The sequence below is a fragment of the Bactrocera neohumeralis genome, chromosome 5 (assembly GCF_024586455.1).
Source record: "Bactrocera neohumeralis isolate Rockhampton chromosome 5, APGP_CSIRO_Bneo_wtdbg2-racon-allhic-juicebox.fasta_v2, whole genome shotgun sequence".
Classification (NCBI taxonomy): Eukaryota; Metazoa; Arthropoda; class Insecta; order Diptera; family Tephritidae; genus Bactrocera; species Bactrocera neohumeralis.
The window spans coordinates 11521676-11543614 of record NC_065922.1 but is presented as its reverse complement, the minus strand read 5'-3'; the positions used below and the strand labels follow the sequence as shown (position 1 = coordinate 11543614).

The window sequence follows — 21939 nt, the reverse complement described above, 5'->3', positions numbered from 1 at the left end:
CATAAAATAGAAATAAATATATGTATATATGTAGATATTTGTGTGTATGTAGGTATAGGTGTATTCTTCGTTCTTCAATTTTCTCGAAATAAATATTTCGTTGCATTCTTTTAGGCTAAAAGTTATGACTACAGTGTTTAATTTTCCTTGTTGGTGGTGTTGGTGGAGCACATTTTTAAAACTTTTGTTTGCGCAAGATACTCGAATTATTAAAACAAAAAAATTACAAAATTGCCACCTATTTCAACAATTAAAAAAAATAGAGAAAAATAAAAGCATAAACCTAAAACACATCTTCAATATATGTATGTATGTATGTACGTTTTGGGTCTAATAAAGTTCTCAGCAAAAAATAATTTTTTAAGAAGGTTGCCACCTATTCAAAATTTTCATTCAATAACAGTTATGAAATCAACGAAACAACACAATACCGAAAAAAAAATAAATTTTAAAAGGTTTGTAATAAAAATATCGAAAAATGGTTGCCACTTATTAGAAATTATTAATTTATGTAAATTGATAAATGAAATTTGCAATATACATACATACATATGTGTATGTATATGAAAAGAAAAAGAAATTTTAACCGGTGTATAACAAAGAATGGAAAAAAGGTTGCCACCTGTTAAAAATTATTCATTTAAAAGGGTTGCCACGTTTTATAAAAATAATGTAATAAAATTTGTGAGTGAAAAAAGTCTTAGAACATTGATTTGAAATAAAGATATTTTGATATTTTGAAATAAAGATATTTGGTAAAAAAATAATAATTTAAATACTTTTGAAAATATTTAACAAAATTAAAAAAAAATTAATAACAATAGATACAGGGCTTAGTGTTATAGCTACAGTTTTCTTTGTTTTTCAGAATAATGTAGGCAGAGCAGATTTTATAAACTTTTTGTTCATTAAACAAATTGTTAAAATGAAAAAATTACAAAGTTGCCACCCATTTACAGATTTTTATAAATAAAAATTATATAATAAACATAAAATACAATATTTAATTTGTGTTTTTGAATTTAAAAAAGTTCACAGCGGAAAATATTTTTTACAAAAAGGTTGCCACCTTTAAAAAATATTGAAAGAAAATTTCAGAGAGAAACGAAATTTTAGAACATGGGTTTGAAACAAAGACATTTTAACAGATTTAGAGTGAAAAAAATTAAAAAAGGGTTGCCACCTTTAAAAGGATAATGAAATAAAAGTCATGAATGAAACGAAATTTTAGAACATAGGTTTGAAATAAAGAGATTGTAACAGGCTTAGATTTAAAAAAATTAAAAAGAGTTGCCACCTTTAATAAAAAAATAAAATAAAAGTCATGAGTGAAACGAAATTTTAGAACATGGGTTTGAAAGAAAGAGATTGTAACAGGCTTAGATTTAAAAAAAATTAAAAAGAGTTGCCACCTTTAATAAAAAATGAAATAAAAATCATGAGTGAAACGAAATTTTGGAACATAGGTTTGAAAGAAAGAGATTTTAACAGGCTTAGAGTTAAAAAAATTAAAAAAAGTGTTGCCATGTAGTGTTATGTAAATTAACTAAAAAATAAATTTTAAATAAAATGACGCTAATAAAAATGCTTAACGAAATTAAAAAAAATAAAAACAAATATGTTGGAGCTATTTTTTTCATTTAGAATTCACATTTATTTCAGCGAAAAATTAATTAATTCCATAATAATTATTTGCTATACATATTTACAAAAAAAATCATAATAATTCATTACTAAAATTATCACAAATTCAACAAATATAATATTTGTTAACTAATAAATCCAGCTTTATTATATAATCTTAGAACTACGTATTTTGAGGTTACTTAGGTTCGTGCCCACCATATATACATATAGACTTCTCCAATTCAACTACATTTATGGAATGCATTTTATACTACATAACAAAATATACATATGTATATATAAAATATTTCTTGAAAAAGTTCAGCCTTAATTCATTTCATCCTAAACTATTGTATTCAAAGAAAAATACAGTAAAATATAATGTGCGGCTTAAAGCCACAACTTGAAGTATTTGGTGCGTCGCGCTGTCCAAATTGTGAATATTAAGAAGAAGAGCGTGCCCCAAATGGAACTATTGCGATTGGTACCATCACCGATTTTCTCCAGAATCCAGTTGGCATGATGACTGACATCGACGAAAAGCGCCGGTTCCGAGCATGACTCACAGTCAACGCTTTGTTTGGCAGTAAGCGCCAGTAGCTGATTATTTTCCACCAGCGGTGCGCCGGCGTCTTGGTGGCATGCAGTTTCCTGCTGCTCTGCTCCCATATAACCGACACACACCATATCTGGTCCATAGATTTGTCCATATTTATCCGCACATTGCTGATCGTTTAGCTGAGTGGCATTCAATGCCATGAGCTGGGTGTAGGGTATGTGCTGAAAGGAGGTAATGAAAGTTGAATTTAATAAACAAATCTTTAAACTAGATTAAATTGAAGTTGAGTTCAGCGGTTCAAAGATATCAAGCGCTAAAGAAATGCTCTATTTCATATCGCTATTTAAGCTCTAGAGAAGAAAACCCACTGATCGTCAGACACTTCAACTCCCCAAAGTAGTCCTATATACCGCGATTCTGGAAAACGACGACAGTCAAGTATTGGAAATTGTCGTTGGGAGCTCAATGGCGCGAATGAAACTTGTTTCTGAATTATTTCTTATACTGGAGATACTAGTACCTTCTTCTAGCCTCTAGTTATATGTCAGGGAGTTAAAAAGATCTAGCTTTTCATTATTAAAACTTCGAAATCCCATGGAATCTTAGAGTATAGGGGTTCTTTACTATTTTTGAATTACATAAAAAAATTGATAACCGCTCAAGGATCATCGGTCCGGTGAAATTATTTCAAACTATTTTTTGAATATATTTTCCAATGCAATGACAAAAAAACCTCCCTATGGGAAATGGTTCGAGTCGAGCTTATGAAACTCGTTTGTGTGTCTAGCGTAGTCGCTGAAAACTGCAAGGCTGTTGAGCTTACTTACATGAGACGGCACTCTCGTCCTCTATACATCAGAGTAGAAACGAGCTGAATCCATGTTGTTCTCTTGTGTCCTAACAAGGACCTATAGACATCGCGTGAACAAAGTAGACATTGGAGAATGACCAGCTCCTATGCGGCTGCGAGATCCTTCTGTCCTAGCGTAAAACGCAGGAGATCCACTGGACTACTTGCTCTCAACAAGGTTCGACTTACGTATTCGTAGGGGTTCTTATTGGACATTATACAAACAGTATGGTAAGGCTAAATACATATATTTTCGGATGAAAATTGACAAAGTTGTATAGAGAAAGCTGAAGTAGAAACATCCAAACCTTTTCTCTATCATTATTCAGCTTTTGCCAAACTTATGTTGAAACATTTCAACACTCATACTTTCGAGGAAGCAAGAGATAAGCCGAAATAATTATTAAAAGAGTTTCAGGTATCACTACCGGCGTTCTAGACTACCCCGAGATCCCCAGTGTAACAGGATCGGCCTTTTACCCTAGCCTATCCTAAACTACACCCTTGACGGACCCTAGTTTTCAAAGTGAGGGAGGGAGGGTGAGGTGGAAACATCCAGGCACTTTCTTCTCCATTGTCCAGCCTTTGCAAGACTGAGGCTAAAACATCTCGGTAATCTTACTTTCGATGAATCAGAAGACATAGCCGAAACTGATATTAGCCGTCTCAACAGATTTGTGGCAGCCTCAAAGCACTTTGTCGATCTATAAGGGTCTTATGATTCAGTAGAATGTTTAGGGTATTATCGGTTCCAACACGAACTGGTTCTAAACTGTCCAAGTAAGATCCTTCTTAGGATCGCGCTTTTTCCATAACCTAACCGACACTCTATAAATATTTCCACATTACAGGGGACACTTAGGAATCGATAGTTAGATATAGATTTTATGTTATAAGCTAAAGCTCTTCGGGCATCTGTATACACACCTCCTTCGTAACCAGCCAGCTGGTCACCACGTACTTATGCTGTTTCGCTGCGTATTCGGCAAGCATTTCGTGCGTCTTCGCCTCGCCTAGGGCGGTCAAACTCAGTGTAATCGGCTTGACGGTGGGGTGTGCGGATGGAATGTCACGCTCCAACATTATGATCGCTATGTTATCGCGCAAGGTGTGTGCGTTGAACGAGCGCGGCCTATGAACGTGGGTCACACCGTAGACCAGCGTGTGTTCGTCGCGTTGATAACGATTCAAAGAGCCCATGACCACTTTCAATTCAGCCGGGTGACGCGACGTCTGCGTCTGGTAGCTACAAGAATGCCATAAACACAACATAAATACACATACATACATACATTCTTGTAAATATTGTAGATAAATATTGAAATAGTTTATGAGCAATCGAGTGATAAGCGCGCTCGTATATTTCCACGCGCTGGCATGCGCTCGTCGCGTGCAACTTACTTGTGTACACAATGCGCGACGGTTAACACCACAGACGGTGCTATCACTGCGCCGCCGCAAATGTGTCCCTCGCCGAACATGTAATCGTCGATAGCCAAACGGATGGAGGCCTGATACTGCGCATGCTCCAACGTTGCCTCGCTGCCGTTTATGCTGCTGGGGTAGGCGTTGAAGGGGTGTTCGGCGGCATTGGACTGCGTGAGGCCTGCGCGGCAGACAATAAAAGAAGAAGAAAAGAAGAAAAATATAAAATTAGTTAAAAGTCATTACAAAAGTCGAATTAGTTAAGCTTAATGCTAAATTGTATAAGACAATTTCTCGCACACATTCAAGTTTTTTTCAAATTTTCTGCTCGTAAACCAGAATTTTTCAACGTTGCTCGGCGCACGTAGAAGCCGTTAAAGCGCAAATAGCGCAGTTAACAAGCCGCACGTGTCTCCCGCTCAGACAATGAATTCGCACTATTTCGCGCAGATTATACCGTTACCTGCCTGCATACATATATACTCGTTGTTATCTGTTCAAAAGTATCTGAAAGCGATCAACATGATAATCGATTTCATTGCTTGCTATTTGGAAAATTACTGATAAACTCGGCGAATTGTTGGGGGAATTACGTGAGCAGTTGGCCCAAAGTAGTTACTAGGCCATAATTTGTGCATGTGTACACATACATACATACTTACATATACTCATGTCTTCATAAGTATGCAGTATTACTTTGTATGTGGCTCAGTGACATGCTTTTTCCTTATCTATATGCAAACTTTTGCATTGATACGATGCTGTTTATGGTTCTATACACATTAGGGGTGTTCACATTTCTCTCTGCTTGAGAATTTTTTATTGAAGAATTTGCTTGAGTGCCAATTAGTAATTTTCATATAGTGCTTTTCGTAGACATTCCACAAAATATAATTTTATAATTAAAAATTAAGAAAAAAAAATAAAAAATATGTAATATATAAAAAAATAATTTTTATTTAAAATTATCTCTTCGACCAACTGAAACGGGTTCCACGAATTGGCAATTTCAGTTTGAGGAACAAGAAAAAAGCACACGTTGTCAAATCTGGTGAATACGGTGGTTGATCGATGGTATTCATTGTGTTTCTGACTTTAAATTCGGTCACATTTTGACTCGATGCGCTGGTGCATTATGATTGTGTAAAATCCATGAATTATTCTTCCACAATTTCGGCCGTTTTACACGGATGTTCTCATGCAAACGCCTCCAAATAACGCTCCTTATTGATCGTCTGTCCCTAAACAAATTCATTAACAAAAAAAAAAAAAACGAAAACACCTTGATTTTGAGCGGCTTTGACGTGATTTTTTTGTTTCGGCTCAAAAACCCGTGTCTCATCGGCAGTTATAATGCTATCTATGAATGTGGGATTGGAATTCACACCATATACTCTTTAAAAAATTATATCGGAACAAGAACGAACCCAAAATATCCATCAAAATCAATCAAACAGACTCACTAGAGGTGTCGAACACTCTTGTCATCTATCTATCACTTGCCTGACGATTTTCAAGCACCATATCTTTTATATATTTTTTTATCAGTTGAAGAGGTGGTTAGAAATAGAAAATTTAAATTAGATTAAGGCTATCCACATTCTGAAAAGTTAACTTTTAAGAATTTAAAAACTGGATTTAAGTTGTTTATTATAGTGACTTTAAGACATACCACTTTTCAAACTTTATGGGGTTTTCAAAACGGTTTCTTAACTCTTTTATTTCCGCTTTCAATTCCTATACAAATAAGGTGTTAAAAATTATAGTTTTGCATAACACATTTCAAGACATCCCTAATATTTGCGGCCTATAAATTTAAACTTTATTTATAGCACAAATAAATTTAGTGTACGCTTTTGATATTTTGTACTTTTATGGCATTTCTTTCGAAACTTTTTGTCTTGATAATAAACTTGACAACTTTAAGACATACCACTTTTCAAACTTTATGCAAAACTTTCCGCTTTCAATTCCTATACAAATAAGGCGTTAAAAATTATAGTTTTGCATAACACATTTTAAGACATCCCTAATATTTGTGGCCTATAAATTTAAACATATATAAATTTAGTGTACGCATTTTGTACATAAACTTTTTGTCTTGATAATAAACTTGACAACTGCACTTCTTTACACCAACACATACATACATACATACATACATACATACATACATATATGCTATATATGAATATGAGATAAATGTATAGGTCCACTTATAAGCAAATATTTGAAGAAATCAAGCGCTAGTGATAAAAAGAATACTTTACAAGCTCATAACTGCAAATTTGCAAAAAAGGTGTAAACATAATGAAGCATGAAACACATGCATCAACTTTAAAAACATTAACGAGCGTGGAACTGAAACCACTTAGGCCTAACACAAAGTAAGGCTTAGAACTAAGTAGCAAAAACAAACAGCAATAAAATTTGCGAGGCAACATTTGGTATGCTTTTAACATTTATGGCCAAATAAATAATATGGCTGCAGTTTATGGTGAATATGTATGCATATACATACATACATACATACATACATACATATATGAGACCAAAATTGATATGGAAGCCCCCTATATTGTATTCATACATTGAAATAATTAAAAGTAGAATTTCGTTTTAATATTGTTCACATGTTTTCGCGAGTGAGAAAGATCAAGCATACAGCTCACCTTGACCTTCATCTGATAGTCGAAATATTGATAAGAACCCATAGGTGGGCCACGCTGTATTTATACGCGATTAAAAGCAAATATTTATTTACTAATTATAGAAATTAATGAAAAACAAGAAAAAAAAACGTAAACCCTTCACATTACACATGTATTTATAGTATGAAAGGGTCTACAGGAATTTTATCTTGATTTTGATCAATCAGTTTGTATGGCAGCTATATGCTATAATGGTACGATCTGAACAATTTCTTCGGAGATTATATCATTGACTTGAATAATGATACATGCCAAATTTTGTGAAAATATCTTATCAAATAAAAAGGTTTCCCATACAAGGACTGAATTTTTTTTGACAGTTTGTATGACAGCTACACCCTCTAGTGGGCCGATATCGGCAATTCCTACAGATTAGCAGCTTTTTGGAGAGAAAAGAACGTGTGCAAAATTTCAAAGACTTATCTCAAAAACTGAGGAACTGGTTGGTGTCTATATTGACGAACAGAAGGAGATAACTAAATCGACCCAACTCGTCACGCATTTATATATAAGCATGATATAATATGATAACTATTATATCAATGATATGTAAAGTTTTGTAAATATACACTAAAACATTTATAAACTAGCGAATTTTGAAAAAAATACTACAATTTTCCTACAGGGTAGCTTTTGCATTCGTTGATCTCTAGAAAGCGTCAGTGGAATTATTGAAATAAACCATGGGATTTGCTTAATATTAAAATAGTAGGGTTTTATAACCGTTTTTATTGAAAAATATGTATGTATATACTAGGGTGGGTAAAAAAAAATGAATATATTTTTTCGTTCGAGAAACGAGATTTGCTTATCATTTAAATAAGGTTTTATACATTTGTTTGCTATATACATATGTACATAAACATATACTAGGGTGGGTCAAAAAAATAAATATTTTTTTTTTACTTTGTACTGTGAAGAGAAATGAGATTTGCTTATTCTTTAAATGTGGTTTTATATTTTTTTTAAATAAACCATACATATACTAGGGTGGGTCAAAAAATAAAATAATTTTTTTTCGCTCCATACTGTGAAAAATTCTTTAATAGGCACTCCTAAGCAAGGCTCTCCAAGTGTGAGCTTTTAATTGTAACGAGAAGATCCGCCGCCTAATCAGCCTATCAGCTAAAAAAAATTATACCTCGCTTCCAACTACTTAAAAAAAAATGATTTTCATAGATTTTGTAGTATATTCAATGCTCTTCAAAAAAGATTTATGACGATTTTTTCGTAAACCTAACGGTTTAAAATTACTAACGGTTTAAAAATTATTAACGGTTTAAAAAATATTAACGGTTAAGTTATGATTATTTCAAAGAAAATTTTTTTTCTTATTAATTTTTTAAATCCACGTAGAAAATTATTATAAATGGTAAATTCGTTCTTCTTGACCCACCCTAATATAACCACTTACATTATAGATATGCAAATGTTCATAAGTAATAATTAAATGATTAAATATTGTAGTTTTTTCTGCGAAACGTCTGCATTTGAATAAGAAAGTGTGGCGATACAATTTTTTTCTGTGAACTTTGAAATCAAAATATCACGCCATATGTATATGTAAGTATACTCCTGAGGTGAGTAACACAACGCGTTGTATTGCACTGTAATCAGATAGCATTACTCTAATTACCACACAAGTAGCTATGAAAATAATTCATGTTTTTGAGCGCGAAATTTAATTAGTCCTCACAAATGTTTGCACAAACATACATACATTCATATATATATGTATTTGTTGTAAAGCAAAGTTTAAAAACCCCATTCAGAGTATTGAGACAACGATAAAGAGTCTAGACAAATCGCCTGCATGTGGGCATAATTTGTTTTTTTTTTATGAGAGTGCGATGTCAGATTTCAGAACACGTGGATTTAGCATAAAATGTATTAATACTCATAATAAAAAAGTAATGAGAAAAATTTGTATTTGTGTTCGGAATCAAATTTCTGGTGCCGAAATGTTCAAAATGTTGGAAAAGACCTTCGGTGATAATTATTTGTCGCGAGCAAGTTTTTTGACTGGTAAAAATTATTCAAAGAGGATCGAGAACGAGTAATTGACGACGAATCATGTCCAGGACGGCCATCAATATCAATTGATGATCAACACGTCAAAAAAATAAAAAAATTGGTGCTTGAGAATCGACGATTAACAGTCAGAGATCTAAGCTAATTATATTTCACAGTATCGGAAGGATCAGTGAAAACCTTTTTGGAACATAATTTGGGTCTAAAAAAATGAAAGCACGATTGGTTAAATTTGTTCGAAAAACAGCGTCGCGTTAACGTCTGTGAAACAATGTTTTCCGACTACTAGAATGTCATGAAACGTATTATTACTGGCGTTGAGTCTTGGGTCTATGCTTACAACCAGAAAATAGACGCTCAATCGCCCGTATAACGTGGCAAAGGTGAGCCGAAGCCATAAAAACACGTCAAGGCAGGTCAAAAATCAAAGTTATGTTGACAGTTTTCTTCAATTATCGCGGTGTGGTGCACTCCAAACTCCTTCCGACAGGACAAACTGTCAACAAGGAATACTATTTTGAGTGTTATGCGTTGTTCTCGTGAAGCTATTCGAACAAATAGATTGGAATTATGCCTTTGGTTTTTGCACCACGATAAAGCACCGTCACTTACTGAATTGATTCTTCGTGGGTTTTTCGCTAAATTTTCAACCAATATCGTGCGGCATCCATCGGATTCGCCAGATTTAGCTCCCGACTATTCAGCAAACTCAAAACGACCGCTCCAGGGAAACCGTTTTGAGTCAATTGAAGACATTAAAATTGACTTTAACAAATGTTATGAACAAATTTGTACTATTTTTTGCCCATAGCAGAAGGTGATCCTATTCTATACCAACATTTGTTTTGATTCTTTGGACACCCAGAAGTTTACAGCTTAATTCTACCAGAATTTTGAACAATTTCTCATATTATTAGTCAAGAATCAGGTAAAAAGGAAACTTTCGGGTCCCTAGGGATAATTTATGCTGTAAAAGCAATTGTAGATCCAAATGTATAGCGTGACGAAATAAGTCGATTTAGAGATGCGCACTGTCTGTCTGTCATTCATAACTTTTTTCCAGAACAAAAATTTTATATACATAACTGTTTATGACACATTGTTTGAGTCTTCGTGGGCGAAACTGAAGGTTGTGAGCTTTCACACTGCCACACTTTAATCATCTTCAATCAAAACTAAAACTTTATAAAATATACATATGTATATTTATATTTGTGTTATTTAAGACCACCCTTATTTGCACTCACTTATGCAGAAAATTTATTAATAACTGAAAATATTTATATACACAGCCAAAGCACTTAGAACGCAATTATAGTTAGAACAATTTAAACTATTAACCTCAGCTTTTTTTTTTGTTGCACAATGATAATTTTTGAAAGGTATAAAAACATATTCGCCTATTTATATAATATGTATATGTAATACATACACTTCAGCAAATGAAAATTTAAATGAAATATACATGTATAAATAATTTAAGCCACGGAGCAAAGAAACGCACTATTCAAATTCGTATCGCGAATCGAACTAGTTCAAAAAGAGGTATATTTGTACCGAAAGAGATATGAATTGAAATGTTTTTTTTTTTGTCTAAACTTAAATTAAAACAAATTTGAAGTATTTTAAAATTTTCAAAAATTTGTTTCAAGAGTGTTTGTTAAAATTATATTGTATTTATAGTATTTCTCTTTTAATTATCCCTTTTTAAAACCCTAACTCGGGATCTTTGTTCAAATCGAACCAGAAACTATTTTGTTTTTGTGTCTATTTTGAACTGGTATAAAATTTTTTTTACCGAAATCGGGCAATTGACATTTTTTTTCATTTAAAATCCTATATGACTCCTGGCTTCTTCCTCTTCTTTATTGGCGTAGACGGCGCTTACGCGAGTATAACCGCCTCCTCATTTCTAGTATGAAAAAGCAAAAGTTTGACTAATTAATATTACATTGCAAACTAGTTTCGAAGACATGCATAGCTAGTTAATATAACCAACAATAAAAACAAGTATTCTGTCTTTGCTCACTAGGACTAATTTAAGTCGTTTTCCTTCGCCAATATCGGACTATAAGGTGACCTATCAAAACCAAGTTCCTGTAGGGAAAACCTTCACGAAATTTGGCGTGGATTTGAACCCAAGCCCACACTGCAATCTCCGAGTAAATTGCTCAGATCGGACTACTATAGCATATAGCTGTCATACAAACTGACCAATCTAAAATACATACAAAGTAGTATGGGAAACTTTTTTATTTGACGAGTTATCTGCACGAAATTTGGAATGAATTATTGTCCAAGGTAACAGTACAATATCCGAGCATATTGTTCAGATCGGACTACTATAGCATGTAGCTGTCATACAAACTGAGCGTTAAAAATCAAGTTAAATATGTTTGTATACCCTTTTGCGATATAAGTAAGCATTATAGCCTCGAAACAGCCGAATTAAATGTTTTTTTTCTGATTTTTTGAGCACATAATTTGAAATACTAAGACAAGAAAATACACAAAACTTCAAAAATAAGGAGTAAAAGCATTCACATACTACAAAAAAACACTGCATAAATTTTATTGTTTTGCAGGACTCGTATGAAAATTTCGCTAACGAAAATTTATTCGGTGCTTAAAAAAAATTAACTTATCAAAATTTATTTTCAAAATTTTCGAATTTAAAAAAATACGTTTATTTTCCCAAAAAAACTATTACTAAAAATCTTTCACCTCGATAGAACCTTATATGCGATGTTGAGGAGGCTAATCCCACGGTAGTTGGCGCAGATTGTGGGGTCTCCTTTTTTATGGATTGGGCAAAAAACATTATTAAAAATCAATTTTATGCAAATCAAATTTATTTTTCAAAAAAAACAAAAATTTTCAGATTAAAAAAAAAGTTCAAATTAAAAAAAAAATATTTTCAAATTAAAAAAAATATTTTCAAATTAAAAAAAAAATATTTTCAATTAAAAAAAATATTTTCAGATTGAAAAAAAGTTCAAATTACAAAAAAAAATATTTTCAAATTAAAAAAATTAAATTTGAAAAATAATATTTTCAAAGTGAAAAAAAAATATTTTCGAATTAAAAAAATCAAATTTGAAAAAAAAAAAATTTTCAAAGTGAAAAAAAAATTTTCAAACAAAAAAAAATTTTTCGAATTAAAAAAAATATTTTCAAATAAAAAAAATATTTTCGAATAAAAAAAAACCTATAATATTATAAAATCTCTACTTAAGCACTTTTTCATAAGCAGCCAATTTATGCAATACCGGCACAACACGCATAGAATAGCTCATCATTGGCTAAATTATTGGAGTGTGGCTAAAAAGTAGCCGAAATCATAACGAAATACACGTAACCGCATTAACATTACACTTCATCAATAAAACAAAAAAAAACAAACAACCATATTATTTTTTGATTATTAACCCTTGTTCTATGCACAATCACACACTCCAGCAAATTTATTTATTTATTCTGTTTTGTCATTAAATCCGCTAATTCTGTTTGGCATTAGCTGACACTTCAATTGCACACTTCAATTTCCAATCGCCACTTCAAGAAAACCACTTGTGCACAAATGCTTGGCAAACACAAACACCAACCTTTTTTTTAACAGCAACATATGCCCATTGGCTTTATTGTTATTGTTGCTTTTGCATTTTTTACTTACTCGAATGCATTTCATTGCAAAGAAACGCCAAAATGAAGACTTTCATCAGTTTGTTTAAACTTTCGCTGCGGTGCATTTTCACAGGCTGCCTTCGGTAGCTAAGCGCGGAGTTCAACGAGTTCACCTTTATTAGCACAAAACACTTCCTTTTTCACCTTTGTGAGCTCGAGCACTGTTGATGTTCCGCCTGGTAGCGTCGACAATTCTCGATTGAATTCTAAAAACCAGCAGCAACAAATGGAAATGAAAATGACAACAACGACGGCGGCGACTGCGACGACGACGGCTATCGGTGATGGTTTGTTTTCAGCAACATTCGCGCTTCTAAGTTGCCTATATATGCGTATATATACTCCATATATGTATGAAAGTATGTAGATAATGTGCGTTTGTGGCTGTGTGCCTTATGTTTATATACAGGGCCGGTTCTGGCTGGCATTTGGCAGGTGGCCAAGGCGGACTTTGTAGTCACTACTTTCAATTACTCGCAACAATTTCTGGGGGTATTCGGATCTAGAAATATTTTTTTTATATTTTCAAAGTTTAGCTATTCGAGAATATATTTACTATTTTGCTGACCCGTTTTCTAAAATGGTACGGCCAGTTCACGAAACTTTAAGGGATTACATGGGTTTCTTCGGGTAAAAAGCAACCTTTTTTCAACAACTTTTTTCTCATAAACATAAAAAGTTTGATATTTTATTCGAATTTTTTATTGTTACAAACATACACTATTTACAAAGAAATTTTTGGAAAAAAAATATTTTAAACTCGGCCACAGTTTCGAAAAAAACGTGTTTAAAGGCGGCACACTTATCCCATCTAGCCATCCTCAAGGCTGTATCTCCGAAACTACTACTCGGATCAACTTAAAAATTTAGGACAATATCCTAAAGGTGTTGTAAAATTTAATGAGATAATAAAAAAAATCGATTTTTTAAAACCCGTAAACCCATGTAACCTCTTAAATGTTCTTAAAAACTCTACAAACAAGTTAAACCAAAAAATCTCCCACCCAGTAGTCTCAGCGCCCCTCACTTTGTCAAACGTAGTCCGCTCCTGTGCTTATTACTAATGCGCACACCGCGTTCGGCGGCACCGAAGTCAACAAAAACAATTTTTTTATTTATGGTGAGCATATGCACAAGTAGCTGTTTTGATTTTGTTGTTGTTTGCTATGTATGTTCTGAGCCGTTGTTCTTTCATGCAGTTGTTTTTGCGGGCGTTTTTTTTGTTGTTATTGATAACAAATATTTTTTGTGAATCTGCCAAATGCCGATAATTTTTATAGATTATTAGTTTTATCACCCTACATTAGGGATGATTGTGAAAAAAAAATAAAAATATTAAAAATAATTACAAATTAAATAAAAAGTTAAGTAATATGTAGAGACTTACATAAATAAGCTTTAAAAATTAATTATAAAATAAATTAAGGAAGCATGTGAGCTAAAAAAAATTAAATAAAGTAAAATAAAATAAAATAAAATAAAATAAAATAAAATAAAATAAAATAAAATAAAATGGAATAAAATAAAATAAAAAAAAATAAAATAAAATAAAATAAAATAAAATAAAATAAAATAAAATAAAATAAAATAAAATAAAATAAAATAAAATAAAATAAAATAAAATAAAATAAAATAAAATAAAATAAAATAAAATAAAATAAAATAAAATAAAATAAAATAAAATAAAATAAAATAAAATAAAATAAAATAAAATAAAATAAAATAAAATAAAATAAAATAAAATAAAATAAAATAAAATAAAATAAAATGAAATGAAAATTAAATCACATTTAATTAAATTAAATTAAATTAAATAAATAAAATAGAGAAGCTTTATATAATAAACTTAACGTAACATTAACTAGCTAAATTTTAATTTTTAGATATTAAATTTTATTTCGTTATGTATGGTTAGAAAAAAAGAAAAAAAATATAAAATAAAGTTAAATTAAACAAAAAATTAAAATGAAGAGAATTTAAACAATAATTTAATATATGTAAGTCAAGCAAATAGAAGAAAATCATAATAACATAATATAAAAAATAACTTAATATAACATAGCATAACGTAACGTGACATAACAAAACTTAACGTAGCATAAACTGCCAAACTATTAATTTTTATAGATTATTATTCTACATTAGGGATGATTTAAAAAAAATAACAATGGCCACAGTAGTGCTCCTTTCCTACCATTAGGTTTAATATTTTGTATATTTTTCCTAATAAAATAATACCTAATAATAATAATAAAAAAAAATTAACTAAAAAAAATCAAATTAATATCTAGACACATATGTATGTATGTAGATAATTTCAAAATAAATTAAAAAAAAATAATAATAAATAAATAAAAATAATAAAATAAATTAAAATAAAATAAATTAAAATAGAATAAAATTAAATTAAGTTAAATTAAGCTAAATTAAGTTAAATAAAATAAAATAAAGTAAAATGAAACAAAAGCAATAAAAATTCCATTAAAATATGCTATAATAGGAAATCTAAAATTTTTTTTCAAAGAAAATTATAAAATCAACACTCACAGCTACATAATTTTACGTACTAAAAATATTTATTTTTAAAACGGGTTTTCCTATAGGCATGATATGGCTTCTAAGTGTCGTTTCGGCCATTTTTAATACTGATCTGTAATTTTTTTTCATTGTATTCAATAATACAATATTTACAATTTCATAGTGGAAAGATGTACCCAAGAACAACGTTTACAAATTATTCAATTTTATTATCGAAATAATCGTCCACCTGTCTTTGCTATTCGTCGAATTGTTGCAAATGTCAAGCGTACACTTCCTTTGCATAATTTTCAAGTGCCTCTAAGACAAAGAACCGCAAGAAGTAATGAAAATATTGCTGCCGTTCAGACAAGTGTTGCTGAAGACCAATACCAAGCCATTCTCAAGAATTGGGACTGTCTCAAACCACAAACTGGCGAGTCTTGAGAAAGGATTTGTGTTACAAACATATAAAATTGTTCCGGCTCAAGTACTGAAGCCATTGGATCACCGTAATCGCCGTGAACTTGCTGATTTTGCCTTGGAACAACTTGAAAATTATTAGTGGGCCTTGTAGGCATGTTCGAGGTGTTTAAGTTTTTAGGCAAGCAATAAGTATAACCTCATATGTTATGATTATAATATTTCAAGAGAATTTAAAATTCTATGATATAACAAGTGAAAAAATAGCTTAGCATGAAAGCATATTCGTAAAGATCAAAGAGATCCTTTTTGGTTCGGCCGATCGAAAATAAAAGAGTGCAAAAGGGACAAAAAAAAATTTAAGTGAAGAATCAAAAAGAAATACTCAAATGTAATATTTACATAAATAAAGGTTGATCCATTTCGATGTTTTATACTTTTTTTTTTAAAGAAAAAAGACAGAAACTTCAAATTTAATGGACAATTTTTATTATCATTCGAAAGAACATTTTTTGATATTTATTTTTTGAAGATTACGTACCACACAACACGTGCAACAACCGATTGTTGTAAAAAAGTTTGTAGATTCGATTATTTCAAAAACTTTTGACATTGAATGGCCTCCATGAAATTGTAATTTTAACAGGATAAGTCTACTTCTTGTGGGGTTATTTTACGTCGTTGATCTTTAGCAATAAACCAGACTCCCTTCGAGCTTTAGAAGCCAATATTTAATGTGCTATTCTGAGATGCTACTTGATTTAGTGGAAAAAAGTACTTGAAAATTGGGTTCATCGAATTCTCTCCAGCAAAAGAAGTCGTGGAGATCATTTGAATGATGTTATATTCATTCTGAGTTCTTAATTGTATTGCTTGTACTACACATTAGATATCACTCCTATTGGAAAACCCTGTATCTTATATGCAATTTAAAAAATAATTTAAATAGGTGCTAAATAAATGAAATTTCGCTCTTTTCTATAGACTTCATTTAGCAACGCACCTTTTCCATTTCACTTGAAACAATTCATATTTCCACACAATTCCACAAAATTCACAAAAGCAGCACGAAAAGCAACGAACATAGTAGAACGTTTGATTTGCATGCAAAGTGCTCGTTCACAATGCTAAATTTTATGCAAATATTTTCTGCCAACGAAATTACTGAATATTTATGTAATACTTGTATATAGCATATATGTACATTAGAGTGATTCAAAAAAAAAAAAAATTTATTTTTTTCGTTTGGTACAAAAGTGTGTGTTTTTTATTGTAACGGGAAGGTCCTTACTAATTTACATCTCGCTAACTACTTGAAAAAATATCTCGTTTCTTAGATTTTGTAGGAAATTGAATGCTTTTTTTTTTTCGCCAATGCAACAGTTAAGGTGATTATTTTTGTGAATTTTATAACTCAATGAAAAAAATATTATGAATAACTACGGAACCTACTTTTCCGCACGAAAAAAAAAAATTTTTTTTTTGAATCACGTACATATACCATATATTTGTTATTACGCTGCTGTTTTGTTTTACCTATTTTGTTTTTATATGTACTCTAACTCAATTTTGTTTTTGCCCATTTAAGTGGCGCTTTTTTCAGTTCCACACAGTTTAATTTAGCTTTTTGTTATGTTTTTGATTCGTTTCAATGTTATTTTTTTAGAAATACTTTTATTCATTCTTTCAATGCGCTGCCAAAAGTCATGACTTCTTATCACCATTCATTCATTCATTTAAGTTTATTTTGCAAATTGCATCAATTACCTACACACTATATATTCTGATATATGTACTATATATGTGCATACATACCAACAAACATACATATCTCTCCGATTTCTATATTATATTATTATTCCCAGTGCTTTTTAATTTATAGTGAGTTATTATAAAAATGACAGCTGATAGCGACCTAAATGTCATTTAGGATACAGAGGGCACTTACTATACCTTTGTATGTTGTTCCGTTATTTCTAATTGACAGCTGATCCATACAGGCGGTGTTGAACAAAGTCGACGGTTCTCTACTTTCCATGTACTGCAATACGGAAGCAAACCGCAGTCACTCATTATAACACTTAGAAGAATATGAGTGCATGTATGTATATACTATCTTCCCTTCGATACACTATATTTCGCATTTTATTTAATGTGATTTGATACTATTTCGAAATCTTCACTTTTAACGGGGGATCCAAGTAGAGGTGGTTTTTTCCATAGCTTTTTTGACATCTCACGAGTGAGTCGTGTCAAGCTATCATATTATTTTTGTTGACTATTGTTTGGCATTTCATCATGGAAAGACTTACCCCCGAACAATGTTTACAAATCTTTCGACTTTATTACGAAAATTCACATTCTGTATAGAATGTATTTCGCGTGCTTCGCTCAACTTATGGTCAACATAATCGGCCTATTGAGGGTACTATTCGCAGCACCTTGAGACGCAGCGTTCATTATTTGATAATATTCAACCGAATAGACCACGTCCAGCATGCAGTGAAGAAAATATAGAAGCCGTAGCTGAGAGTGTACAGGAAGACCGCGAAGAGTTGATTCGGCACCGTTCGCAGCAACTCGGACTGACGTATGGAACGACGTGGGGCCCACAAAATACAGCTTGTGCAAGTACTGAAGCCGCTCGACCTTCCCAACGGCATCGCTTCGCTCTAAGGGTTCTTGAAAAGTTCCAATAAGATCCGACGTTTTCAAGCCAAATCAAGCGATCAAACGATGAAGCTCATTTCTGGCTCAATGGAGTATTAACACACAAAATTGCCGCATTTAGGATGAAGAACAACCTGAAGAGATTCAAGAGCAGCCATATTTATCTGAAAAAACAACGCTTTAGTGTAGTTTGTGGGTCGGCGGATTGATCGGTCCATCGGCCGGTAAAGCGTAATCATCAATGGCTACCGTCATCGCGTAATGATAACCGACTATTTGATGTCTGAAATTGAAGCTCGTGATCTCGGCGACATTTGGTTTCAACAAGACGGCGCCACTTCTCACACACCGCATCAATCAATGGATTTATTGGCAGAACTCTTCAATGCGTAGATAATGTTACGTTTTGAACCGATCGACCACCAAGATCGTGTGACACCACACCGTTATACTTTTTCCTGCAGGGATATGTAAAGTCTATAGTCAATGGGGACAATCCCGCTTCAACCTTGGAACAAAATATCACGCATGTCATTCGCCAGGTAACAGTCGAAATGCTCGAACGAGTCATCAAAAAATTTGACTCAACGGAGGGACTAATTCAGGCGTAGCTGCGGACAACATTTGAAAGGGAAAATCTTCAAAAAATATATGCCAAATTGGACGACCCTTTATATCAAATACAGAATAAAAAAATATGTTATTATTATGAATGAATTCAGGTGATGACCAAAGGACTAGTCAATATTGTGATTATGGATAAATTAGTGGCCTCCCAACAAAAAGTCGTTTTTGTAAATTACCTGTGTTTTTCATAATTACCTGACATAGTATAAACAACCATTTAAGAAGGATGTGTAAAAATTTCAAGCCGATCGATCCAGCTGTTCCTTAAAGATTTTCTCACCGATTCTAAAAACAGCGTTTAAAGAAAAACAAAAACATTCAAAGTTTTGATTGTGAAGGCTACCATACCCTTGGATACATACATACATATGTATATCATCTGGATAGACTCCATGACTGCTCTACCATCTGTTATTGGATTCGAGAAAATTGAAGTTGCGATTGTTCTGATCTTTGTAGTCGAAAATTTAATTTTTATGAAACCGCCATATTTTAAGGTTTCTATGAACACACAGATTCTTCCATTTTGTTCTATATTTAATGTTATGTCTTTATAAACTTATTAGGCGTTTTCAATAAAAATATTAAATATAAGTGACTCGGTCATAGCCTAAAATTCCTAACATTTAACCTTATATACAAACTACGAAATTATTCCATTAGAAATTAGAAACTTAGAAACAATTTTTTTAATGATAGCGCATTAAGCCTAAGTAAGCTGTAAATACCATAATTACTTAATTTTATTTATTGCGTTCTTCTAATAAGCCGACTGACGTATTCTTATCTCGCTTATATAGCGTGTTTTGAATCTCTACTTATTTATAGGCATTCTTACCCCCTGCAGTGTTGCAATTTTGGCAACAACGCTTGTTTTGTCGATGTAAACAAATGAGCTTTGCCAAAAAAAAAAATTAAAAAATATAATAAAGATAACAATCGGATTGATAATGGTTTGGAGCTAAACAAAAATGTTGTTTATAAACATAAAGCCTATGACGTATACATTCTACAGATGCGGAATTTCTATGATCTTCTCAGTAAAAAAAAAACAAAAAACAAAAAAAATAAAAAATATTTGACAATATAATCTACTGAATTCACATAGAATATATGATACTGATAAGTATTTTATTGATTTGGACTGGATTTGGGTGCATATTGAAGTGGCCATATTTGTTGATATGTATTTTTCCCTTGACGTAAATATCTAAGTAAATTGGTTAATACTAAATCCAACTATTGGCTATAAATACTGCCTGATAGCAATTCCACTTATCTGGTGTAATAAATTAATTTTTTGGATTACATACATGTTATACAGGATGGCTAAAACTCATTCTTTCTCATTCACTTCTTTTTTACGATTATCTACTTCTTATCAATTCCACGGAATAACCCGGACATGGTGCATATTTTATAAAATTATAAACATTTCGGAAATTTGCTACTATCATGTCAAAACTCTGTCAGTATTGTCATAATTCTGTCAATCTTGTCATATTTTTTTCAGAAGTGTCATACTTCTACAAGTAATGTCATATTTCTGTCAGTCGTGTTATAATTCACATTGTTTGCACTCTTTAAAGCAGTGCGGTATAATGTCATATACATCTAAGCTTCAAGAGTTAGCCTCTCAAAATTTATCTTCAAAACTATTTTCACCTATTGGAACAGCTCTTTTCTTATGTGAAGTTTTTATTTTGTCAAAATCTATGACATATGTAGTCAAAACGGTTCTCTTTTATTCTGTAAAATATTCTTCCGAACATACTTGGCAAATTAATTGAAAAAGTGTAAGTCTGTCAGTCAAGTTAGAGCGAAATGTCAACACATTTGATTAACAATTTTTGATAATTGCCATTTTTATCGTTATTGAATTTAAGATGATGAAATCTACGCATTAGCTTACATATATGTACTATGTCTAGCACTATTTAGCTTACAAATAGGATTTGGACAAAAGTTGAACCATCTCGTATTTTAAGTAATAAGTATGTGTTCAATCTAAGTATCAAGTCAAGAACTGTCCCACAAAACAGATTCCTTCAGTGAACTATCTCAACATGCCCTAAGGTTACCCCAAATTTTGTTTGAAAGCAATTACTGATTGCAGTTCTGATGTTCATATATACTATATTATAATAATATTAGAATTTTAATCTTACGACCAAGGATTTTAGGCCCATCAGCCTCTCCTCCTTCTTACTTAAACTCTGGAGAGACTAATGGACTGGTACATAAGTAGGCGTATTCCGTGGGCCCATTTATCAGAAGCGCAGCATGCTTATTGTGAAATGAGGTCAGTGGATATTGCCCTGCATATTATAGTGACATGGCTTGAAGAAGCCATTCGAGTTAAAGAATTCGCTGTTGGGACCTACCTTGATATTGATAGAGCTTTCAATCACGTCTGGATGGAAACAATCGTAACTGCTTCGGATGGCCTTGGGGCTGAATCAAACCTCAAACACTTAATTTTCAGTCTTCTGTGCGACAGAGTGATTGCAACGGAATGGCGCAACGCATGTGCTCGACGAAATGTGAGTAGGGAAACATTACAAGGTGTCTATGGATCCTGATTGTTCACGACCTGCTTAAAACTAGAAGATCGTGCCTGGCGGGTGATTGTCTATGCAAATGATGTCGCACTTATGATCAAAGAAAAGTTCTTGAGTACCGCATACGAATCGACACAAGGGTATCTCAGCGTCGTAACAAATTGGGAAGTCGAAAATGGTCTCAGCATCAATTCAAATAAAACCAATATGGTATGATCAACTCAAATAAAATCAATATGGTTTTATTTACTAGAA

At 32.0% G+C, this 21939-nt stretch overlaps 1 protein-coding gene across 1 annotated transcript; it reads right to left on the bottom strand.

The window, feature by feature from the left end:
• Positions 1-1628: 1628 nt before the first annotated feature.
• Positions 1629-16923, bottom strand: LOC126759087 (hypodermin-A). The gene is made up of 5 exons (XM_050473685.1): positions 16830-16923; positions 12876-13388; positions 4437-4641; positions 3963-4281; positions 1629-2406 (listed from the first exon to the last, which is right to left on the bottom strand). Exons 2-5 carry the CDS (start codon positions 12949-12951, stop codon positions 2017-2019), a joined length of 990 nt encoding a protein of 329 aa, XP_050329642.1. The 5' UTR covers positions 12952-13388; positions 16830-16923; the 3' UTR covers positions 1629-2016.
• Between the last annotated feature and the right edge of the window lie 5016 nt (positions 16924-21939).